This window comes from Anoplopoma fimbria, chromosome 3 (genome assembly GCF_027596085.1).
Source record: "Anoplopoma fimbria isolate UVic2021 breed Golden Eagle Sablefish chromosome 3, Afim_UVic_2022, whole genome shotgun sequence".
In the NCBI taxonomy this organism is placed as follows: Eukaryota; Metazoa; Chordata; class Actinopteri; order Perciformes; family Anoplopomatidae; genus Anoplopoma; species Anoplopoma fimbria.
Window position 1 is genome coordinate 21352276 of NC_072451.1, and position 25434 is coordinate 21377709.

At 40.0% G+C, this 25434-nt stretch overlaps 3 protein-coding genes across 5 annotated transcripts; 1 reads left to right on the forward strand and 2 right to left on the reverse strand.

Moving 5' to 3' along the window:
• Nucleotides 1-12: 12 nt before the first annotated feature.
• fggy (FGGY carbohydrate kinase domain containing) lies at nucleotides 13-11485 on the reverse strand. The gene is made up of 16 exons (XM_054622829.1): nucleotides 11395-11485; nucleotides 10883-11076; nucleotides 9842-9953; nucleotides 9141-9292; nucleotides 8309-8397; nucleotides 8053-8168; nucleotides 7764-7892; nucleotides 6465-6568; nucleotides 6055-6162; nucleotides 5642-5703; nucleotides 4792-4954; nucleotides 4132-4206; nucleotides 3194-3314; nucleotides 2876-2970; nucleotides 1471-1532; nucleotides 13-972 (listed from the first exon to the last, which is right to left on the reverse strand). Exons 2-16 carry the CDS (start codon nucleotides 11063-11065, stop codon nucleotides 891-893), a joined length of 1653 nt encoding a protein of 550 aa, XP_054478804.1. The 5' UTR covers nucleotides 11066-11076; nucleotides 11395-11485; the 3' UTR covers nucleotides 13-890.
• Nucleotides 11486-15124: 3639 nt separating this feature from the next.
• On the forward strand, nucleotides 15125-17276 carry LOC129110677 (transcription factor Jun-like). Of its 3 annotated transcripts, none has more exons than XM_054622841.1 (2): nucleotides 15125-15436; nucleotides 15545-17276. In XM_054622841.1, the coding sequence occupies exon 2, from the start codon at nucleotides 15549-15551 to the stop codon at nucleotides 16479-16481; it is 933 nt and encodes a 310-aa protein (XP_054478816.1). In that variant the 5' UTR covers nucleotides 15125-15436; nucleotides 15545-15548; the 3' UTR covers nucleotides 16482-17276. The 3 variants fall into 3 exon arrangements, with proteins under 3 accessions (XP_054478816.1, XP_054478826.1, XP_054478834.1); XM_054622851.1 differs by having other exon boundaries at nucleotides 15125-15353; XM_054622859.1 differs by having other exon boundaries at nucleotides 15125-15235.
• A 410-nt stretch (nucleotides 17277-17686) lies between these two features.
• tada1 (transcriptional adaptor 1) lies at nucleotides 17687-23881 on the reverse strand. The gene is made up of 8 exons (XM_054596249.1): nucleotides 23761-23881; nucleotides 22657-22748; nucleotides 22496-22561; nucleotides 21971-22065; nucleotides 21554-21766; nucleotides 20661-20812; nucleotides 20383-20539; nucleotides 17687-18908 (listed from the first exon to the last, which is right to left on the reverse strand). Exons 1-8 carry the CDS (start codon nucleotides 23841-23843, stop codon nucleotides 18756-18758), a joined length of 1011 nt encoding a protein of 336 aa, XP_054452224.1. The 5' UTR covers nucleotides 23844-23881; the 3' UTR covers nucleotides 17687-18755.
• Nucleotides 23882-25434: the final 1553 nt, after the last annotated feature.

The following is a 25434-nucleotide window of genomic DNA, read 5'->3' on the forward strand; positions in this document are numbered from 1 at the left end:
CCTGTGTGGGACAATAAATGCATTGAAGTTTATTTTTTGCATTAATAATGATTAGCAAACAATACATTTGTTTTGTCATGACCTATGGACACTACCATTCAGAAGCAACCGCATGAGTTTGTTAGCTTTTAGCCAGCAGCCCCCTCCGTGTCCCTTCTCTATCATAAGGTAGTTCTGTTTGAAGGCGGCTGTTAACTCAGCTGTATAGGATTTGACGTTCCCCCTCAGCGTGTCGACAGCATCAGTGAGGAGCTTATCAACTTTGATCCTGGGGACTGCTGGCAACAGGAGAGGTTCAGGACAGTGGAGGCAATACAAAACAGGAAATGGAAGAATAAGATAAAATACCGTTAGGACATAAAAAAAGGACAAGCTGGTTAAGAATGAATGAGTGTCACTTAATTAAACATCAAACCACATCAGGTTGGAGTGACTTGGGAAAGGCGTGAGCACAGTTCTATTATTTTAATTATTTATTAGGAATACATGTGAAGGTGACAGCACTTGATGGCGGTTAGCTAAGGAGAGAGCTGAGGTGCAAGTCATCACATCTGATGATGTCACCACATTCACTCCTGCGTCCCCTCCTCTTCATTTCGGGTAGAGCTGCAGCAGTGGATCTAAAAAGGCACACAGCCATTAAAAGCTCCCACAGCTCGTCTCCACAGAGGTCCTCTCTACATGTCATCTGCCAGGTGGTTTGAAATGCTGCATTAGTGAAGTGCTGTTGTTCTTCAGGTTAATGATGAAAAAACCCAAAAAACTGGATGGTTCATATCAGGAAAGGCAACAAGGTCAAGACTTCTGTTCTGGTTTCCAGTGTGTGGATTCGTCATCACTATGACGACAGAGTGAGTCAGTTCCAGCTCGGCCGCCTCCCACCGGCAGCGTCATCTCTGGTTCATGAGGGCCTGGTACTCCCTCTGGTGGGAGAACAGTCGCAGGAACACTTTGTACTTTCTCTCATAGAAGCTGAAAATAGTAAAAAAAAAATAGTATGCCGAAAATGATTAAACAAATGTGATGCATAGAAGAATATGTTTGAGTTTGTAATAAAACATGCAGACCTCTTACAACGTGAGGTTCCCTCACAACTCCCAACCGGACCATGACTTGGCTTGTTTAATATTATACATTTTGGTTACTAAATCAGTCTTTAGCTATATGGGTCGCTTTAAACATATAAAAGAAATGCATCCCAGTAGAAATAAAAGTAAGTGTTAAAAATATGTATCTTTTAATTGCATGAATGTGACGTTAAATAAATAGACAGAATAAAAGGAAAAGGGTAGATTTTTTTTTTTTTTTTTTTAAATGGTTCCTTTGTTTGGAAAAAATGTTGATATTTTGCATTCTTACCGAATTGAACATCATAATTTGACTCATTTATATTTCTATCCCACAGACCATTAAAGCAATCATGACTTTCACAAAATAAAAATATAAAAAATAAAATTCTCCTCGTCTCACCTCTGGAGCTCAAAGTCAGGCTGAACAACTTTCCCCACTTTAGCCATTCCCTCCATTGCCTCCTAAAACAAGAATTGCAAAGACAAATATAACTCAATAAATCATGTTATGCACATTCAGTTCCAGCCGTGACCCAGTTGTAGTATTAACACGAGCCAACTTCAGTGGTTTCTGAGTTTATGACTTATGCAGTGCAGGGCCTCTCTTCTGTCTGAGACAAAAAAATCCAGCCAGTTGACGGCGTGCAGCTCAGAGGATCAGACACAACAACTGCCTGCAGTAGTTACGTCTGAAAATGGGTTGACAGGTGCCGCCTAGTCTAAACAATAATGTCATATTTTTAGTATATCTGGCTTAAAGGCTTGCCTTCCTCCTGTGTTCTGAGCTCTGGTACCGAGACACCGAAGGATGACAGCTTGACTTAGCAAAAGATTTAACCATCGCTTTTTATCTTAAACACACTGTGCAACAGATCTTCTCTGCGGCTTTTTTTAGGTAAATTTCATTAGACAAAAAAATAAGAATATTGGATTGCAAACTGCTTAATATATTGCGATATAAACAGTGTTAAAGGGGAACGCCACGGATTTCCCCTATGAAGTTCAGTTTACCCTTCATGAGGAGTACTACAGACTGTGGAAACAACAGTAAAATGTCTGCTGTGGCCCTAGAAACAAATATTGTTATTCAGGTTTTGCTTGAGATATTTTCAAAGTGGGTCAGCACTACAAACTGGAGGTGTGCGGTTTGTAAGAAGTTGACATTTAGTAGGCAGAGGGACTCGCATGAAAGATGCTATGCCATTAGGTCTTTTCAAACATATAAAAACATTTTATGGTTTTTGGAACCAAGATGTTAAATGCAACACACACAAAGAACGGCATTCACAACTACAAAACAACACACAGTACCTACTCTCTCATGCAATATCCAGCACAAAGTAAATGGATTGTAATATTTTTTCCACTTGCATAAAATAGCAAATGTAAATACGCATTGGCACTATTTATGATGTCTCAGTGTATTCCCGTTGAAATAACAGATTTCCAGGTGAGCTTTCGTTGAAGAGTAAACGAGGAGACAAATGTAAGTCATATGTTTGAGAATCTGTGATTTTGTGTGATATATTGCGTAATAAAGTTCAAATAGATCTTGTTGTCTAGTACAAAAAACTATAATTCAAATTTCCCTGGAATTATTTATAGTGTTGACTCACCAGCCCCGTTTTGGACAGTAGTTGTATTAACACATGGATATTTGAAAACACATTAAGAACGTTTACTGTAAAAGCATGCAAGGATATTCCTTATTATTAGCACAAAATTTAGCTAAAAGAATTAAGTCTCTTCTGTCTTAGCTCGTGTCATTTTTATGACCTTAGTGTAAACACTGTGGGCCACTCAACCTGTATACTGCTGTAGTCCTGTGATGCACATGCACCAAGGATTGCTGCTCCTATCAACACAGCCTCCATCTGGTCAGGCAACACCACAGGCAATCCTGAACAGGACGATATTAACAAAAAGTGGATTTAGTTAAAGCGTCCATGGGAGATACAGTTTAACAAAAGTTTTCATAATCATGTGTACAGTTTAGTAGAAATTGTAGAGAACCTTCAGTTTTTTGGGTTACGATTATTTAACATTTTCGTAGAATTGTCAATTAAGCTTAACTGTCATTCACAATATCAAATCTGTCATCATGCCTCTTTAGTGTTTCATACCTGTAGCGTTGGCGTGAATCTGGACAAACAGGGCGTTTTTGCTCAACCCGCCACACAGGAAGAGGGTTCTGATGTCATGACCGGCTTCTTTCATGGCTTCCAGAATATGAAGAGTACCAAGCTGAAACCATAGAAGAAGATTAAAGGGGAACAAAGAAAACAAGTTAACAAATACACCTTACTTAAGATAAGAGAGATAAGATAATCCTTTATTAGTCCCGCAGCGGGGAAATTTACAGGATTACAGCATCATAGATATAGTGCAAACAAGGTACATAGTTGAAAAAACAAACAAGTATTTTAAATAAGTAAGTAAGTAAGTAAGTAAGAAAAATAAAAAAATCCACAATAACTAAAAGAAAATCTTATAAATACAGACAGAATAATTATAGAATAATTATAGTTATAGTATCACACTTTAAGGAAGGAGTTTTCAAAAACGTTTTGGGGTCGGGGACAGCAACTTCCATGGACCCTCATAATCATAACACTGATTAAGCATATGCTTACTAACATTTCTACTCTTAGATGCCATCGGAACTATTTATATTCTAGTGCTTTTAACCTAAATAGGAAAGGCCTGTTTCATAATGATAAACAGAACCCAATTTGAATTTAAATCAGATTAATAGGGCTATGGTTTTTGTCTTATATTAAGGGTGCTTTGTAATTAGATGTATCTCTTCTCAATAAAATCTAACTCGATATAAATCAAATATTTCTTCATGTTTACTAGCTAGATGGCTTATAAGCCAAGCTAAGCAGCAGTAGGAATGGCTCGTTGTTTTTTTTCGAGACCCCCTGGCACAGTGCAACAGGGGGGGGGTCCCCGGACCGACCCTTGAGAATCACTACTTTAAAAAGGTACTAGGTTGTCAGACTGAGGCTCAGAGAAAATCATATTACATTTTGAAACAAATAGAACACAGTAGACTCACAGCGAGGGCTTGTAGAGTGGCCAAATAGAGCAGGGCCAAGTCATCCAAGGTTTGGGAGAGTGGCAGTCCGATCACCTTTAAAACAGTAATGAGTCATTCATGCTAAAAGGTCTCAGTGCTGAATTATTGTCACCAGAGGGGTGCATTCACCAACAAAAAGGTTGGTGAAAGCAGAGCTGTCATTGAGGATCTGGAATCTGTCAGTCAGTGTGATGCACTTTCAAGTACCATTTTAGTTCTTTGCATTTAATACTTTTCTGAAATCCTTTAAAAGTGAATGTTGTTAGTGCAATGTTAAAAAAAAACATGCAAAAAAAGAAAAACCTAACTCAGATATTTTGTTATGCGATTAGGATTGACCCAAAGTCTGACTGGTGTATGGAAAGAATAGTTTCTAAGATTTATATGAGAACATTGATACCACTCTCATGTCTAAGAATAGTGTCATTCTGCTTATCTAACTCACCTACAGAAAGCAAATAAGTGTATTTCTCAAGACGTTAATTAAAACAAATTCAAAATACAGTCAACAAGCAACCAGTTAAGCATACCTAAAAGTTTTAAGAGGGTCTGGAATGACCGCTTCTACTCCGTAGGTTAGTGCAGTCAATAATATTTCATGTCAGAAGTCACGTGAAGCCGTGACTCATGTCCCCTCACCATGCCCTTCAAGGTTGGGTCAGCCAGGGGCGACCGGTTCCCGTGGAAGTCCGGCCACACGTGAAGGCTGGAGCCCAGCAGGTCGACAGACGACACAGAGGTAGCAATTGAGCTCAGGTGGTTGTTCAGGTAGCTGTAGATGTTCTCGCCAGTAAGGGGATATCTGGGAAAAATAATAGTAAGAACCCAGTCTGATGAGATAACATTAAAGATGTTGTTGTGTGGACACTGACAATTTGTTTAGAAACTGCTGGAGGCCTTTATCACTGCAGACATTTTGACATGACATAGCAGGAAAAGCAGAGGTGTTACTAAAAACATTAACGATGGTTCATTAAGTGTTCCAGTTAGCCATGTCAGTGGGCAAGAATGAACAAAGTACCGAGGCATTTTTATTTTATCCTAAGTAAATGTTAAAACTCAAACAAATATTGTATAACTTAATTTGTAACTTCCACTGAATAGTCAAGTTGTTTACCGTGATGTGTCCTGATTGGCGTGCTGATGTTCACGTGGAACCGGTCATTGCAATTATGCTTTGTTTGAATTAATATGTTATTTTATTAATCTGAAACACATTATGATTAAAAAAGAACTATCTTTGTAAATAAGACCATAGTTCAATATTTTATAAATGTAATATAACCATTTGGCAGTATGTCCTCAGCCCACTAGATGGCGCTCTGGTGCTCACAAGTGGTTGAGAATAGCTGGCTTAGAGTACACAACCTTACTAAGCTTCTAACCTTCCCAAAGCTGACTAAACATTATTATACGTCAGCTTAACAGGGATGACAGCTGTGCTAGAAAAATGTTTTTGGGAGGTGCAGCACTAAAAGCATCAGCTGACCTCTGCCGAGCCTGTTCCTGGAGCTGGGCGTAGGCGGCGTGGCCCTTCACCATGTGGTCGATCTGAGGGAGGAGAGAGCAACACAGTTTACCAGAAAGGATTACAGATGACACAGCTGATGACTGTGAAGATTCAACTGTGGATTATTTTTGATTATTGAATACATTTTTAATCTAGAAGGTGTCAATTTACAAATTCCCATGTAGAGTTAATGGAGCTTAACGCGTTATAGAATGGACCGACCGCTTTTAAACATTGTTGTTTATGTGGCCAGTTGCTCACGTCCGGGTGACTTCTTGGCGATCTACACATGGATTGTGTACATTGTGTCTCTACTTGCATACAGTTTTCTGTTGCTGCACAGCGTTAAGCGGGTCGGTGAAATCCTGCTTAAAGCTCGACAGAGGACTGACCAGCCTTCCTGTAGCACTCTGTCCTCCCTCGTTGAGCCACAAACCAGGCACCATGGCAGACAGGCAGGGCCCCCACACTCCTGGCACAAACAGAGGCTGCTTGCTGATCTGATGCACACGAATGAAACATTTTTTAGTTTGCATGGTATATCACACTGGCAACCTAAAAAGACATAGGTACAGCTGTGGTTAAAAGCTGACAGAAATACTGTAATGGAAACCACTACATTTTTATCAGACTACTTTTAATAGATTGCAGACCTGCGTAATAGTTTTGTGTCACTTTCAAGTAAAGAAAGAGTGTGAAAGTGTCATCATGGAGTTCATATCTTATCTACACTATATTATATTTAGAGAGTATTCTTCAAAAAAGTCATACAACAGGTGGAATGTAGCTGTAAACTGCTCACCGCCATGTGACAGGTTGATGTTCCACAGATCATCGCCATGCGTGAGGTGATCGGCTGGTCCTCACGTGGCAACTGAAAACCTCTCATATCTGCACCTATCACACCTGGACAGGGCAAAATGACACATTTTAAATCAGATTTTATAACCATCAGAAATTTAGTTTGCAGGGGGAGAATACACATAAACAATTCTTTGGTGCTGCCCAAAACGAAGTTTGCAAAGTTCCTTTAAGAGCCCATTTAGGGACAAATTACACTGATTTGCAGATGAAAAGCTTTAAATCCTTTAGAAGTGCTCCTTTAACCTTCACATAGAATTCAGCAGTGACACTAACTGCTGGAATAATGTTTGTCAAGCTGGTTTCAGTTTAAGGTGGAAGGTTCATCTATGTGAGGGGGGCAGGGGGAGTACATCACCGTGACATGCATGACTACTAAAAGTACAGAGTGTTTTAGCCCCGGACTGATACGACAATGTGTGATAGGCAGAGGTCACCGCCAGACGTCAGAGGTCAGAGTTCATGAGCAGTTTATCTCCCAGAGTAAAACCAGATGGTTAGGATTTCTGAACCAGAGGAATGGTCGACTGCTGCCCTGAAGGTAACAAAGTGCTCACAGATACAGTAATACAGCAGCGTTAATCAGCTCCTTTTTTGTTTGTTGCACTCTCTATCAAAGCAGGGAGTGTTATGGTGGGCTAGCAGTCTAAACTGCATATCAGTTACTGTAAAACCACTACTTCAGGTATTCTCAATTCAAGTCATCCCCTTGTTGTATCACTACTACTGTCAGCGATCTACAAAGGCAAAAATGCCAAAAAAAGCAACACGATCCGGGCAACTACTGGCTTAGAGTGCCATGAACATCCTGTATGAGGATATTCAATAAGGCTAGACCCCTGGCCTTTAATCTAGCACCACCAATAGGCCAAAATACAAATTTGTAGAAGAAATATAAACATTTTAACGACTCATGAAGTTAAGATAATTTATGCTCCCTACATTTTTGACCCTCCAGGAGCTTCATCCTTTTAGACCAAAATGTCAACTTTAGAGATAAACCTTAAATCTTCTGCCTCCCTTTGGTGTCTTACAAATGTTGAGGTCTGGCAAGATTGTTAACATAAATTTGCTCTGTGCAACTTACTGATGACATATTTCATGTTTTACAGTTATAAGAGTTTCCAGTTTTAAAACATTTCAACTGTCAAAGACATGTGGGACCTACAAAGCTGCCTACACCTTCGAAAAAATAGAGATATTTGGCAGAAAAAGAATGGTTCAATAAACAGGTTAATACCAAGGCCTCCAGCATGAGCATCAATGAGAGAAGCACCGACTGCAGTTCCTGGCTCCAAACCCAAATCTGCTGCTGCGTCCTGGGTGAGGCCGTCTCCCAACGGGCTCCCTGGAGAACAAGTCACGCTGCCTGGATGGCAAAACACAGCACAGCTTAAATAGTGAAAGAAAAACTCAAGTGTAGATGATGTGTTAGAAAATATGACAACATGAATGTAGCAAGATTTTCATTTTTTTTTTCAATCTTAAAATATACAATCAATAATAAGCTTGTTTGTTGATGTCTTTACCTATTTTGGAAAAGTTGTTTTCAAGGAGATCCTCGAGTCCAATGTCGGTCCAAAAACCAGCATCCCATCCATCTGGAGGGCAATAAGTCCATTTACACACCAGAGTACATAAAGACCTGTGAAACAGTGCCAACAGATCAACAGTATCTGGTGAAGACCAAAGTATCAAAAACAGTTTGTCCATGATAAAATACACATTTCTTAGAATAGACAAATAAAAGGTTTAAACATCATTCAATCATCCGACAAAGCTCACCGTGTCAAAGAGCCTGTTGCCTTCCACGACAGGAAGTCGGGAAGGTCGAAGAAGTGAGCAGCTTTGTTCCAGCAGCTTTGTCTTAGATTCTGATTATGAGACAAAAGAAATGTGTGCTAATGAGCAAATGATCAGTGAGTAGTAACAGCACATGTATGTCTTGAATACCTATGTTGAATACACTTCCTGTAAGTCGCTTTGGATAAAAGCGTCTGCTAAATGACTGTAATGTAATGTAAATGTAATGTATGTATTGGCAGACCTTAAAAGGGACAGTTCACTCCATATACATATTTTCTCTCTATCTTGTAGTGCTATTCATCAATCTAGATTGTTTTTTGGTCAGTGTTGGAAATATGGGCCGCAGAGAAGTCTGCGAAGGAAGTATAGTTCCTGCATGAAACTGCTCACAACAAGGTCATGGTCATGATTTCTGGAAAAACATTGCTGTTGACTTTTAAATGTATTTTTGTTGGCGCTTTAATCACCCCAAGCCGAGTGCCATATAGTGCCATTTTATTGGAACAAAGACATACATCTCTACGGCCGATATCTCTAAAACTAGGCAACTCACACCAAAACCACAGAGATTGATAAATAGCACCAAAAGTAATTGGAAAAATATGGATTTTTAATTTTAGGGTGTACTGTCCCTTTAACAACAAGCCACTTTCAGGAAGCTTCTATCTGTCAGATGCCTTCTGAAAAAAAGATGGATACGGTTGAAGAACTAAAGCAACACCACACACATGCTGACCAGCAGCCGATACAGAGAGCGACAATAAAACGTACAGAGATCAGTGGTCCAGTGATGACCTCGCTCACCTCTCACCTCTTTGAGCCAGAGCAGCTTAGGGGGTTGCATCTCTGGTGACATGACCCCTCCCACCCGGCTCAGGACCCTGTGGCCAGTGTTGGTTATACGGGCGGCCTGATCCTCAGCCCGATGGTCCATCCACATCACTATGTTCCTTTGTTTGTCACCTGGGAAAGCCAAGAGAGGAAGGGGGAGGATCATGTTTTAGTGGGAACAAAATGTAAATATACCAAATTGCTAATACTGCCAAGATGAAAATTTAAGATTAAATTGGTCTTTGAGGAGATGATGAACAAAACTCTGACTGCGTGTTATGTAATATGAAGGCAGCATATTATCTGCCATTTATCCTGAGTGTCTGGGTCTTGACTCGTGTGTCCATTGGAAATAACATGAATCCCTACCAACTGCAGGAGTTCTGTTCTACAGCTGACCCTGACCTCTGACCCCACTGTGGAGGAGGGGGGTTTTACCTTCAGGGATCAATAAAGTAACCCATTACATTAGACTTTAACCAATGCTTTTACTGAAAGGTTTCATGCCAAAAGGTTTCATGCCAAAACACTTGAAAAGAAATCCATTCTATTAAAATTTTACAATCAGCATTTAAAAAACCCAAATTAATTCCACCCTTAATAACCCAAAGTGTATATAAATGTGTGCTTTCCTGGAGTACAAAGGCCAAAGAAAGTAAATACAATAAATATTTAACTTACCCTCCTGATTGACTGGCACAGGCTGGAAGCTTTGGTCCAAAACCACTAGTGAGCAGGTGGCGTCGAAGCCGATCCCTCGTACCTGACTCTTCTCCACACCTTGGGTAACTCTCTGGAACAAATATAAAATATAGTCTGATTCATTAGGTCAATGGTTTTACACAAAAGTAATATCTGTTGAGAGATTGTAATAGGGTTTTATGATACATTAGCAGGCACTGCATTATAGTTACAATGTGTGTTGCAGTAAAATATTTACAAAAATTGGAATATTTTTTCCTTATCCTCTTAGTCAAAGACTAGTTGCCGGGGGTTTGTGGAAAGGCTGTGAAGCATCTCAACTACTTTGAAGGTAGTTTGTTAAAATAAAAATAATAATAAGATCCACATACTTGTTTAGCAGAGAGATAATAAATCCAAATAAGATTACGAACTGGTGTGATACTGATGTTCAGTAAATGTATTGTCACAAACACCAGTTAGCAACCAACTATGCCCACTGCATTCAACCCTCCTACCAACTTGAGACAGTTAACATCTCAGAGCCACGTGTTGCCATTATGAGTACAAGAGAGTTAGTAAGTTAGCTGAGAAGTTGAAATAATTGGTTAAAAGTAACAGAGAAATTGTAGATAGAGTAAAAGTAATACATAAATAGCTGAAGTTATTAGCTAAAAAGACAGATACAAAGTTGTTATATGAGCTACGAGTAATGTATAAACTGTTGAAATAGTTAACAGCTTAGCTATAAGTAATAGATAAACAGCTGAAATGTTAGCTAAGGCCCAGTGGTGGGAATGCAAACTTGACCAAAACCAAACAAAATTCAATTGTATGAAAAAAAGAATGTAACAATATCCAGTTGAGTTGTCTTACTAATACATGTACTTAAAATTCATTGAAATGAACACATTTGGAACATAACCAGTGGGGTTTTGTTTATGATGGGGCATTTGAGTTCATCTGATAGGAGTGGGTGTGCTTCTTAATTAAAGGTTAGGAACCAACCAGTGCTCTACGTCACCACACCAGTTTACTTACCTTGACAACTGTGCAGCATTTTCCCCAGATCTCAGTGGAGGACTGGACATAGTGGTCAGACTGGGGCTCCCAGATGCTGATGGGCTCCTCTGCAGTGGCCTTCAGCAGGCCGGTCCTGGTCACCAGTGCAGCCCTCACACTGGCTGTGCCCACGTCCACCCCGACATAATAAACCTCCGCCATGAGGAGACGAGCTGAATGTAGAGAGAGAGGGGGAGGGGAGGGGTTGGTTATTAACCAGGTTACACTGTCAATGTCAACATTTAATGGACTGTTGCGAAACAGAAGAAAATGAAAACATAGCAACGTATGTATATATTGCATTTGCTTTACATTCATGATTTATCTTGTATGTTTTGGAGCATCAGAGACTGAAACCGACTCAATGAAAACGCTACAGTGCAGCAACAGAGATTTCCTACTAATGTTTTGCACAGAATAACCTTCACAACAGACGTTATCAAACACAAAGGACATGTGTACACCGGTAAAAACAACTTATCCGAACTTACCAGCAGATTACAATCTTATTTCAGCGAACAAAACACCACTTTTGAGTTTCCGATAAAAAGTACTCTGTGCAGGAGGCGGTGGCTGCGACGGAAGGCGAAACCGGACAAAAAGGTCAAAGTCGATTTTTTTTTCTCTCGTGCTGAGCAGTGTAAAGTCCAAAGGAATTCAAGTAAACACCATGGTTGTGTTTCTATTCATTCTCCCTCTCTGTCTGTCCCTCGTTATCATCTTATGTTTGTAAAATCCAGTCAATTGGGCTATGGAAAAAAACACTGCAGTTTCAAAATAGTCTAAATCTTCAAAACATAGTAGCTGACAGTGGAAGGGAATGACATATGTAAGTAAAATAATATTACACCGAAAACATATTGTTAAAGTAGTCCAATCTGATTATTTTATAAGAATTATCAATAACTGAATGGCAAACATTTTGTTTTTTAAAACGTTATTATGTGAAAACCTAGGTTTAAGAGCGGTTTTAACTTAGTGTCTATTGTTTTCTTATGATGCATATTCCCAAATAAAGCTGTGTTCAATCATATTACCAAAAAACAGGGGGCAATTTGTTTAATTCCATATCTTGTCTGTGTAAACAAAGTAAACCAATTGATTTAGGTCACGCCCCTCGGTATCTGATACCATTTTTGGCTTCCTTATAAAATCTTTATAAATGTTTCAACCTGTCTACATAATTTATAGACACCTAAAGAAATTGCTCCGGGAGGGTAATGATGAAAAAGATCGAAAAAAAACACACAGGGAGGATGTGGAGGTTGATGGCTCAAACCAACAGGACTGTAAACCAGGAGGCCAGTGTTCGTGTCCCAAAATGTAAAGTTATTTGTATGTTGCGTTAGCGATGTGTTTACCATACGTTACATTGTTTAGATTTTACGTACTAACCTGACTAAATGATTTTGCTGCCTTAACCTAAGTTGACCTAGTTGTTTTAAGCCCAAACCGTGGTGTTTTTACTAAAGCTAACTAAGTGGTAAATCTAAGCAAGTGTTTTTGTTTTAATTTACAGTGTTAACCACGTGTTTACTGTGACCGTAGTGGAGCATCATAGTTTGATGCACTGGGCTACCCAGTGCCTCAGAAAGTGACGCCAGGGGTCCTGACAAAGTGTCAGCATGTGACGAGTTGGGATGAGAACGTTTTTAGCATGCACAATTCAAGCGCTCTTGCAAAAGCAAAACTAAATGGTATGCATTGTTCATGTTATTAAGTACACCTCAAAATGTCTCCTGTCAAAAAAGTCTATGAAAACCTATGAGTAAAATCAGTAAACATAAGTTACTAACCACTCATATGTAAGCTGAATGGCGATCCTTTACTGTAAAAGATAATAATCGGTTTGTGTTAGGGCGGCAAAATGTCACAAAACCTGCCATCAAAAACATTGGCTCTGACTATAATTGTGAAATTCTCTACTCTGCATCCTGCCTGGTCACTTTCCTCTGTTGGGCTCTTTTCTTAGAGAAGATCAACAGCTGTCTAGAGGAAGCGGTGCTGGCTGTGATCAGCGTGTTTGGATGAGGAATGATGAGGGGAGATGAAGTACAGAGAAAGACCAAGCAGCAGGACAGGAAGAAACAGATGTGCTTCAACAAACACATGGACAGTGTTTGAAATTTCATCCGCCTCACTCACTGCTTAGTGTGTACGTGTATGTGTGTGTGTGTGTGTGTGTGTGTGTGTGTGAGTGTGAGTGTGTCCCTCTGGTCCACGCCTGAAGGTAATCAAAACTTTGCTATGTTCATACATCAACACATGCATATATAGTCCTCTGTGTTTTGCTCTCATGAAAGGGGGGAGTGTTTCCATGGATCCTGGACTGTCCCTCCTCTGTGCAACAAAAGCAAGCTTTTGAGGAGGCAGGCAGGACCAGCTCCTGATTAGAAAACTGCATGCAGTGGAAACAGCTGGCCCGGGCAAGGAGGAGGAAAGCGCTGTTATCTAAAAGCAGAGGGGAAAAGCTGACAGAGAAACAGGAAGCACAGCCGGGACACAGCGGTAGTTTGATAGGAAAAATAGGCCCCTCGGTGGGGGTTAACACAGGTGTTCAAAGAGAGACACACAGAGAGAGTTAAGTGGCTCAGAAAAGTTGTTGTTTGCTCTATTATGTTAGGAGAGGTGGAACGATGAAAGAATAGAAGAAGAAAAATCGTAGGTCTTGTTTGACTTCATTTCCACTGTGGTATTAGACACAAAAGGTTTCTGAAGCATTCCGACGCTGGATTTCTACTTCAGGGTGTCAAATACTTCCAAATGGGTGTTGCACAGCCGTTTTGCGAGGACAACATGTCATCTCAAGAGCGTTGACCTCAGGCAGCTCTGGTTCTCCCAGGCTGTCTGGGGCTGTTAACTTATTTATAGTTGGCTTGAGGAGAACATGTTGAATAATACAATGGGGGAGGCCAGACAGACTGGACTGCAGCTGTACAGAGCCTTCAGTAACTGGTACATATTATGAGAGTTAACCAGAGAATATGATTAATATACTCACTGCATTATCACGCAACTTAAATACAAAATCTAATTATAAGTAGGGCTGAAATTCAAATAATGATTTACCTTGATGACAAAAAATGCCATGAACTCTTTTTAATGTATCTGTGCATTATATTTACTTCTATGTTTTGACTCAATTCTAATGTTTGTCCTTGTTACATTTATGACCAGGTTAAGTTGTATACGTGTTACACATGACATCAAATTATTGGTTGTTTTTAGCTATTACCACTTTGATTATATGAGATTTTAACAATCTATTGGAATTTGCAATAAAATATGAATTTAGAAAAGTAAGAGATTCATACTGTCTGTTGTTTAATATATATATATATATTAATCTTATCGTTTAGCCATATAAATCAATATTAAATAATTGTGTGTCTTCAGTAGCAAGTATACCACAACTTGATAAAAACAGTACAGTTTACATTAACAATTTGACTTATATTTTGTATAGTGTATTTTTACTGTCCATGTTGGTTGTTGTAATATGCCTATCTCTGTATATTATGTGTAGGCATGTTGATATCTACTAAAAAACAGCAGCCATATTTGTTATAAATGATATTCAGCCACTAAACTGATTGTGAAAGGCAACTCAAACAAGTACAGTTTTAGGGAGTCGTTTTCTTAAAATGTGGTGTTCACAACAAAAGAATGCCTGATGCAGATGTGACCTAATTGTATATCTTCTATTATTAACCCTTAACTACATTCCCAGCCAAAAGCACAACATATAGCACAAAGCATATATAATACTAGACACTGAGAATTTCATGTCACTGCATATTGATAATTCAGTCATTTGAATGTGCTTTTATGTGGTGATTTTTGGAACTTGATATACAATTTAAATACACTTTCTAAATATATTTCTTTTCGAAAACATCGTATTGGGAGAACACTGATTTGCTGTAATGTGTTAATCACGGTTAAACCCCGCAGACCACCTGGAGCAGCCCTCGCTTCAGGATGGGTAACTAATAATTGAGCGGGTAACTAAATATTCAAAAACACTACGTAATCCCGGCGTACATCGCTCCACCGTCTGCATTACCTAATCCCACAAGCCATCGCGGGGGGGCGGGGTTATGGCCAGTTGTCAGAGCAACCTGCGTGTCATTAGACAAACCCCGCCCACTATGCCGTTCCCAGCCAATCAGAGGCCGTAGAAATGACATCATTGTTATTTTCAGTAGAGCTGCAGCTTAGAGGTGGATAAAGTTCGTCTCCACGTTGGAAGTGATAGAAAGTATTATCCCTGTTCGGACACCGTCTCTGCGTTTTAACGGGAAGGAGGATCACTCAAAGCGGATTCTTCGGGTGAGAAAACACGGAGGATCGGTGACGGTGACGGGGGAACGACGTTTCTGTTTGTTTGTTTTGTTGGTGATCGCTCGGTACCGGAGAGAAAAGTTTTCTCAGGACACGAAGTTGTCAAGTGAGTTGAACTTCAACAATAGGCGGACTCTATCACAAGACAGAGGAGAGACAGGGGAGGCGCAGGGCTCATGTAAACAGTCGGTGTGTGACTTTGTTTTGTTTTTTTTAAAAAGAAAAAAAAACAGGAGAATAGACTTGCAACTCAAGGTTTTTTTTTTTTTTTTTTAAAACAAAAACTTTTATGTCCAGAAAAATGGAAGCGACGTTTTACGACGAAGCCGTGAATGGCTCCAGCTCTCAGCATGACGGGCCCACGGTGTATGGGTTCAACCCCAAAACCCTGAAACAGACCATGACGCTGAACCTCAACGACCCGAGACACTTCAAGCCCCAGCTGAGCGCCAAGGCCCTGGACATCCTCACGTCCCCAGATGTCGGCTTGCTGAAGCTGGCCTCGCCTGAACTGGAGAGACTGATCATCCAGTCCTGCACCGGGCTGACGACTCCCACCCCGACCCAGTTCGTCTGCCCCAAGAACATCACGGACGAGCAGGAGGGGTTCGCTGAAGGCTTCGTGAGGGCTCTGGCGGAGCTCCACTACCACCAGCAGCCCCCCGCCGCCGCCCACCCTGACGCACAGACCGGCATGGGGTCCGACTCTGCTGCGTCCGAGAGCGACGGGGTCCCGTACAGCTGCACGGTGCGCGCCGACCCGCCGGAGTACACGAACTTGGGGGCTTTCAGTCGGGCTGTGGGCTCCGGGTCTGCACCTGCCAGCGACAGGCACCAGCCTTTAAGTTACCCGTCCCACAGCAGCATGGAGCACAGTCTGGCGGCAGCGCGCAACTCGCGGCTACACGCACTCAAAGAGGAGCCGCAGACGGTGCCCGAGATGTCCGGCGACACCCCGCCGCTCTCCCCCATCAACATGGAGAACCAGGAGCGCATCAAAGCGGAGAGGAAGCGCATGAGGAACAGGGTGGCCGCCTCCAAATGCCGGAAAAGGAAGCTGGAGAGGATCTCCCGGCTGGAGGACAGGGTCAAAAACCTCAAGACCCAAAACACGGAGCTGGTTTCCTCTGCCAACGTCCTCCGGGACGAGCTGGCCCTGCTCAAGCAGAAGGTCATGGACCACGTTAACAGCGGCTGCCAGCTCATTTTGACGCAGCAGCTCCAAGCTTACTAGACTACCAAGAGTAAAAAAAAAAAAAAAAAAAAACCCAGAAAACAAGGGACATTTCTTGTGGACCAAATGCAGCATAAAAGGGGCCCATTCGGCCATGCGGGGGAGCCCCTGCGTTTCTTTGAATTTCATCCACCAAATTATCCTCTCAGGCTGCATCCACTTAGTTTCTGCAGACAAAGAGCAAGAATGGAGACTGACAAGATACTTGTAAATGGTCAGTGCGATGAACTATTAGAGCAGAGGCCAACAAACCTGCTTCACGGACGGACAAAGCTCAGAGAGAGCATTTGCTCTAAACTCTGATGTGACTTTTAGAGAAAAAGAAATGTTTTTATTCCCCCCCCACTCAAGATGTAATTAGTCAAGGCAATATGGCAATTGTCATACTTAAAGCTAGAAGGAATTATTAGTTTATAATTCTGACAGACACCCAGAGCATGTGTGGGATCAAATTGCAAATTGACAGAAACACAATGTGAACGAGGCGTTGCCCTGCAAATCTTCCACTATGTCAAGTATAAATGTATGCATAAAGACTTGAGTCGAGCACTGAGTATCCCACCAGCGACTATACAGTATGTACAGAATAACACTAACAAAACAAATCACACCTTTACGCAAGGACTCTTAGGTGTGTGTAGCGTTTACTGACAAAACCTGCCTTACTTTCTTAACCTTTATGTTCATACAAATTTGTGATATAGACCTGAAATAACACTTTGTAATAATATTTGTACGCTGTCTTTTTAGCACTTCAGAACTGTAAATATGAAAAAAATAAAATGTTGGACACGCCTCTGAAGTGTGAGTACTTTTGTCTGAATTGATCATAAAGTGTTGTAACGCATTTACAGCAAGAGTTTGTTATTGAAGGACCTGGGGCTGACGGGATATTGAGTCACCAGCGCCGTGTGTGGCGCTCGTAATGGCTGGTGGATCTACACGGCCGCTGATTGGACGGTGAGGTGTCGGAAGTGAGCAGCAGGCATCCAAATATGGCAAGAGGTCCACAGTGCGCACTGGGACGGGTGGGTGAGTCACCGTCCTCCCACTACAGCTGGTGACTACCTAGAGGAAACCTATGAAGCATAAGCAGATCTGTTTACACACTTTGGAAGTGTGTTGAGGTACAGAAGACATATTTTGTTGTAGGAAAATTATTAATCTATAAACTAGTAAACCATTTGTACATTTTTTTTGAATTTATTTTCAGAACTACTGTATAGAAAATTATAAAACAAGGTTTGTGTAGAAAAGAAAGATACAAATTTATACACATTTCAACCTGAACTAGAGGCTAAACACAAACAGATATTCGAGTGTACTGACACATGAAAGCTTTAGCATACACACATGGATGCTCGCTGGTCTTTAAACCAGACAGACCCCATTAAATGCTTTCGGACAGTTTCGAGGTATGTTCATGAGGGGCGTGATGACACAGGAGGCAGCTGTCCGGCACATTTTAAGGACCCTGCACCCCCACCGTAAACCCACACAGGTGTTCTCACTTATTGCTTGATTGGACCTCTCACTGGATCCTTTGCTGATTGACATTTTCGGTTCTACCTGTTAAGGATTGACAATTCCCATCTTTATCAGTTTTATTCTCGAATTGAGTAAGATGACCTCAGCGCTGCCCCCAACTTCAGCCTAAAATGAGGCCTAATCATACAGTTTAAGTGAAATCACCTGTGTGTTATGTACAGGGCCTGTTTTTAATCTTTCCTTTGTGCAAATTGTTGTGATCTAGTCACGTCCACAATGCTACATGATTCGATATTGAAGGTTCTGTGTTTGTAGGACATATTTTAATAGTTGTGGTGAATATCTGACTCAGGAACATTAACACTGATGTGCAACCTGGCCCAATAACAACAACTTCATTTTGCTCTATCTGCTGGTATCTCCTAAAATTAAATACTTTCAATATTTAACCAACAAATAGGTTTCTCACTAAATAACAGAAGTTCCAAAGGATGGTTGGTTGAGTGCCAAAATGGCTGGTGGAACAGACAAAAATAATTTGCCAGCTATTGGCTGGCGGCCGGAGTGGACTGCCCACTCTGTGTCCACTGTCCAACAGTTATGTTTCATCTTACTCCACTTATGCTTTATCTCTTTGTGCAACAGAGATGTGATTTTCAAGGTATCATGAAAAGGGTATTCAGTTTTTATAGACAGACTGGTCCCCGTCCATTTCCATGTTGGGGATTGTATTTGTGTTTCGTTCCTGATATCCCCAGTTCATATACAGTCCAGCATTAGTGGTCCTCAGCTGACGAGCACTCCCTCTTTGGCAGCCAGGCGCTGCCGGTGTATGTGGTCCTGCTCTAGTTCTTCGTGGCTGGGGTGCCAGAGCCGTGACAGGATGCGCTCCATGTTCAGGGCATACATAGTGTGGGAGGGCATCACACCGTGGTGAACCTACATCAGTGTTTCAGGGAGACATTTAAGCATACAAACCTGAGTGTTGAATGAGGGCAGACCATAATATCATATTTGAACTTTTCAGATCATAGAGGACCAAACACAGTTCACCAATATGACCAATGAAAACATTTCAAATTTTCTGACACCAAAAAAAAAACACAGACTAAAACATTTCCCACTATTAATCAATAGATATTCAGTGTAAATGAATGTCCCTCAGTGTAGTGTATTTAAAGTGTAAATACAATCATTTTCTATGTGATTAAGCAATTAAGTACAAGGTCATTACTTATAAACATGGTTATAAAAGTTCACTGACTTCTACACATTGGCTAAGTAACTAACATTGACTCTTTGATTTAAAAAAAATGAGGTAATATTTCAGAGTATGAAGCTTATGATTTTATGATAATGTCACTAGATTTAGTTGTTCAAAGACTACAGTTGCAAACTAAGATCTTTTTGGTTTGTTATCATTTAGTATATAACTTGTCCACAAATGTAATGTTACTTAAGACTAAGATGAGCAGCAAATTCTTACAGATGAAAAAAAAACTTGAAATTAGAGTTGTCCCGTTTGATGAGTTGAATCTGGGTGGTTTTAGATAGTAGGCTGTCCATCACCAAGTGGCCAACAGCGGTACGGGCTCGGACTGAAAGACATTTCTATCCAGACCTGTGACCATTTTCTGATCAATTAATGAGAATAAATAATTATATGCACAGAGGTTTTTGGTTTTTTTATTCTGGCGACTGCAGATTGCTATAGAACGCGATCGCACCCTTTCCAGTTAAAACAACAAATGCTTCACTCAATTGAGCAAAATGAATCGATTGTTTACTGAGTGCAGACAGATCGCTACAGAAAACAATTACTTGAGAGAGATACAACTGACCTGCTGCTTTCTGGCTACGGACGTTTCCCTGGTCAAAGTATCACTACACACCTTGGCCATGTTTGGATCAACTTACAGCTGTGAGTTATAAGTTTAGAATGGCACTATACTCCTTTCAAGCCAAGATTCAAACTATTGGCAGGGAAGTCACAGGCCCATTTCTCTCACAAACAAACAACGTAGAAAAAAATTTAAAAAAAGAAAAAGAAAAGGGGGCTGCTCAAAGTTCTGTTTGCACTTTTCATTCAGAAGTTTCTGTCTTGTTTTCTTTTGCTTGAAATGTAGGCTTTAGGTAATTGTGCTAGGACTAATTATATTAATGGTAAAGACAACTTTTTTTGTGCCATAATGTCTGTTAAAAATATCCTACCTTGAAAATTGAAATAATTCCTGTTGAAAGTATATGGAAATGCATGTTGTTGGTTTTATTTGATGGGGGCGCAGTTTAGACATTATGAGGTTCTGATCATTACTGTGAGGAAATTTGACTTTCAACTGAATATCCCTGTATGAGGCACTACATTTGTTGAGGGTTTTGGGATCAGGAACGTCAATAAACACATGTCTCTTACCTGTAAAGCCTCCAGGAGATCAAACATGTTGATTGGAGGAAGGGGAGCGGGGAGAGTGTCAGCAGAACAAGCCAATAAGTGAACAGCTTTTTGCTCGGCCTCATCAGGTGACACTTGAGGTGGTGGGCCAGTGGCGAAGGAAGCACTTGAAGGGGGACTGAAAGGAAGAAATGGAAAAGGAGAAATCACTATGGACTGAAAAATATGATCAGAACTACAACTAACTTTTAATAATAGCAACAGAAACCAAACCTAAGAGCTAACACAGTTGCCCCTACCATTCAGTAAGACTGTTGTAAGCAGCAAGGCTGTTTTTCAGATAAGGTTGCGGTGTGACATCACTGCCAAAGGCGTAGGGGAAGCGGCCATCTCGTAACCTATACGCCTTCCTCCGGGTGATGACAGCGGTCAGGACATCTTTCAAGTGGTGCTGAAATAAATCCGAGCAGTATGTTTGCTCAATCTCCTGGGTAAACACAGCTGTCAGGCACACTTAATAAACACCAGAAAATGAATCTCTCCATTTATTTTAAAACATAGAAAAGTTTAGCTCTAAAATGTAAACACCATAAAAAAGAAAATACCATCATTCTCTCATAGTTTATTATGAGATAAATAGTTAATAGACAATGGCTTTCAAAATTATTAATTTCTCAAGAACAGAATCAATGACAATTTCAAGAACAAAACTGATAATCGGAATTAAGGAAGGAAAATGTTAAATCTTTCGTCTGCTAGACCTCCATAGATTGCCCTGTATGAGAGATCAACACTGACGTAAAAGCGAAATATTGGGCGAAGATATTCATGTTAATCTTTTTATTTAAATTCAGTGTCTTTTTTGTTTTAAAGCTGAAAATATGAAAAGTATTGTTTACCTGACATGTATTTATTTATGCTACTACATAAAAAATGAGGAACTCGCTCAGTTTTGTTGGAGATTCAAAATCAGATATTGGCTTTGTTGTAAATTTCTTGACACTTCATGCTTTTTATTAGGCTATTTATTTATTTTTATGTACAAATTTAGGGATTACGTCATATGATACCTTCTGTCATCCTCTGACAGAAGGTATCATATGGTGTACAGCTTGTAAAACCCTTTGAGGAAATGTTTGTATTAAAAAAAATCATCTTGACTCATCATTACTGGCGGACAGTTGCTACAAACCTCAACAGCGCAGATCATGCTGCCGACGGCATCGTCTGTGATGTTATCCAGGCCTAGCTCAAAGGCTGTCACCATCATGCGAGCCTCCAGCTGGCCCCGCGTGGGCAACAGCAGAGTGTGGGCACTTAGACGCAGCTCCTCCTCCTCACCTCCCACCTCCCTAGGGCTGAAAGGCTGGGCGGCGCTCAGAGGGTTCTGTGGCTGGAAACGATGCTGAAGAGACACAAGCATCCAAATGATACAGACAGACAGTTGTTCAAGCACCTAGTGAATAATTATATGCCACTAACCTTTAGAAAACATTTACACCCAGTCATTAGTTGAGAACTTACATTATTATGAAAATTTCAACATTTGGCAGAGCTGCTGTTAACTATACAATCCTCTGAAGGGGCAAATATAAGAATAAGTACTTACATCAAACTTTTGTCTGGAGGAACATTTCTTCTTCCCTTTTGGTTTTCCAGGCTTTGAAGCAGAGCTACCTTGCCACTGTAATGGCCCTGCGCCCTCTAGAGGACAGCAGAAGAACATAGGATGAATTAAAGAAACATAAATGCAGAGGATATTGAAAATATTTCCCTTTAGTTAAATGTTACAACTTTCAATACTGATAGCCTCTAACTGGCTATTGAAAAATAAATCAGCAACAGTAATATACAGAGTGAGGGCAGTACAGATCATGGGCCCTTTATCACATACACACTTTTACGTTCCATTACTAAATTAATTAATTTAACAATGTTGCTATTATTTAAAAGTGTCTGAAAATGGCACTGCTCTTATACCTAAGACAATCAAAGCGCTTTAGATAAACATTGCAAATAAAAAAGGTACAACGCTTTATGGTACTGTATTTCAATTTCAATAAAACATAGCTTGGACACCACCACAAGCTCATGTGCTGTTTCAGAAAAATAATAATTCTATAAGCAACTTTACCTGGTGTGGACACAATGATCTGACAGCGTGTGAGAATGGCCAGAAGAAAATCGTTGTGAACATGGACTGTAGAGGAAAAACGAGAGAAATACAAATAAGCAACACTTTTTCCAGATGGCATCAATTACTCAATTTAAAGTATCTATTTCTTGCTCACTCACCATTATCCTGTGCCAACAGACGACGAGCCTCAACGTCAAACTCCTCCTTGCTGATTTTCTGTTTGAACCATAACTTCAGGTTTGCCCAGTAACTGCATGGAGAGACAACAAACAGAAAACATCAACACAAGACACACCTTACTCCATGAGTTAAGAGAAGATAAGATAATCCTTTATTAGTCCGGCAGCGGGGAAATTTACAGGATTACAGCAGCATAGCATAGCATTACCTGTGCAATACAATACACTGTGCAATTATAGTTATAATAGTTTTTCTGTCTATACATATAATATTTCAGTTATTGTGGATTCTTTACTGTTTTTTATTGCTTATTTATAATACTTGTTTTTTTTTCTTGTTTTTTTACTATGTCTCTTGTTTGCACAATAACCTATGCTGCTGTAATCCTGTAAATTTCCCCGCTGCGGGACTAATAAAGGATTATCTTATTTTATTTTATAGAGGATAGTGCAAACAAGAGACATAGTTTATAAAAAAAAAAAAAAAAAAAAGATCAAAATAAGTATTATAAATAAGCAAATGAGCAATAAAAAACAGTAAATCCACAATAATTGAAATATATACAGATATAGACAGAATAATTATTATAACTATTATTGCACAGTGGATTTGTAAGGTGTATTTACTGCATTCCTCTCATTTCATGAACACACCTATATCAGACATAATGTAACGTAAGCCTCATAAGTTCACATAAGTGAAAATAAAATGATTAACTTTCACCTTTTAATACACGTTTATTTTCAATTAACGCTTTCTTAAATTACACATCCAAATACATTTAAACTGCAGTCATACAAAACATACAGCAACAATACCGTCACAGATAGGTAAGGACGCCATACTTAACGTGGACATGTGTGTCACACATCATAAATACTGAGTAGCGGCCAAAGGGTATTGGCTAATTGATAACTGTTGCTGAGGGGAAATGCTGCAAAACATTAGCAAGTAATAGCAAGCTGCTACTTTCTACCAGCTAGCTAATGGCAGAATGACTTTGCATTCCGACGGTAGAGCAAGAAAAAGAGACAACCAACCACACAAAGAGAAAACACACACACAGAGAGCGTTTCACTTACTGCTTGACATTATCGCCAATTGCATCAGTTAAATTTTTCTTTGCAATCTCAAGCTCGCTAGCATGAGCCGCCATGGCGTTCATGAAGTCCTACAATGACGTCATCACTCAGCGACACCAGTGTTTTGTCTTTTTTTTTTTTTTTTTTTTTTTTTTTTTTTGGTTTCTCAACTTTATTGAAGCGTGCATGAACATGGACGAAACAATTAAACTCCCGAGCAAATTCTACCTACATAAGACATGTTATCCTTAACATTGCCTAACAATACTTAATAATTACTTATAAATATATTTAGGCGTACATAATAAGAGTGACAGTTTATATATGTAGAGCTCGCTGTACAATTAAAACAAATGGCTTTTTTGGGGGAAAATAATAATTCCGATCAAATTTCCAGCATATATACATACATTTATTTAGAAACATGCATTATAATTTAAACGGAAATATTTATCTTCATCTTGTTTGTGAGATTGAAGTAGTTATAAAGGGTGTCAGAAGTGTCCTGGCATGTCCTATAATCCGCCACAGAGTGAATATCGGGTCTAATGAAACTACTCCACCACTAGATGGTATCATAGTATAATTTAACTACTGCAGAGTCAACTTTCACCACAGTGGCAAGGTCTGGATGCATTTCACCCCCAAACCGTAGTGAAGTAATATAGATCCATTCCAAGACAGAAAGGTCTTATCTGTGTTTTGCTATTCAAGCTCAGCATGAGTCTTTAAGGCCTGTTTTGTTGCTCATGTTTTTTTGGGGATTGAATACATGATATCAGCTGATATGGTACCATAAGCTCCCTTGAGCCTGATGTTGTCTTTAAAGAATGGCTGAAGGGTCGGTGTGGAAGTCTGATCAATGCCAGGAATGTTACTGGTGAAAAAAGATTATCTCATGGACACTAAACTGTGTTATAGTAAGAGTAAATCTAAGTTCAATGTGTCCTCTTTCCCAGCTCTAGGAATGTTGGAATTTTTTTGTTTTTTGACCCACTCTCTCCCTAAATATACTTTTAATGATCTCAGTAACCTCCTTCCAACGAAAAGCCAGCTGCCAGAATCTGAGTAGTTTTAATACAATTGGTTAAAGCGTCCAATTCAAAAAAGACATGTATCAAATCCCATTTTAACCACTGAAATTCCTGACACTTTCAAAAGTCCCTGGCATCTGCAGATACAGAATGCAGCAGCTCAAATATGAACGACTTAAAAGAAGAGACGGTGTATTTACTGTTCTATGATAGAAAGGTACAGTTTAATTCAGAATTCTTTGTCCAGGGCTGGCTGTAGCGGGACTTTAATTTAATTTGACATCTAATTTGTGCTATTGAGTTTTTATTTCTTTATTTCAACATCAATAAAACTGGCTGGATGTAAAACATTTTTGTGGTTCCTTCTGTTGTGCTTTGTGGCTATTTGGCTCATGCCTCTCTTGAGCCGGTTAAGACGAGGGAGGCCCTTTTGTTTTTCACAGTTTTACCTATGGTGTAAAAACAGTTGAGCAGTCAGGGCGGTCGCTCCTTTGGCTCTTTCTCCCCAGGCGGTCCTGAAGCCTTTAACAGACCGCCATGACTCACGCCATCTATCACAATAAGTGAAACCGTATATCCAGAAACACACACAGTTGACGTTCATACTGTAGACTATTACTGGGTCCTCCAGTTCAGTGAC

Coding starts and splice junctions, on each gene's coding strand:
- tada1 (XM_054596249.1), bottom strand. CDS start 23,843: ATGAACGCCATGGCGGCTCATGCTAGCGAGCTTGAGATTGCAAAGAAA. Junction 21,767..21,970: donor CCTCCAGACAAAAGTTTGAT/GTAAGTACTTAT, acceptor GTGTCTCTTCAG/CATCGTTTCCAGCCACAGAA. Junction 20,540..20,660: donor TACAACAGTCTTACTGAATG/GTAGGGGCAACT, acceptor TCTTCCTTTCAG/TCCCCCTTCAAGTGCTTCCT.
- LOC129110677 (XM_054622841.1), top strand. CDS start 15,549: ATGGAAGCGACGTTTTACGACGAAGCCGTGAATGGCTCCAGCTCTCAG.
- fggy (XM_054622829.1), bottom strand. CDS start 11,065: ATGGCGGAGGTTTATTATGTCGGGGTGGACGTGGGCACAGCCAGTGTG. Junction 9,293..9,841: donor TGTGCCAGTCAATCAGGAGG/GTAAGTTAAATA, acceptor TGGCTTTCCCAG/GTGACAAACAAAGGAACATA. Junction 1,533..2,875: donor AGGACTACAGCAGTATACAG/GTTGAGTGGCCC, acceptor TTCTTGTTTTAG/GAGGCAATGGAGGGAATGGC.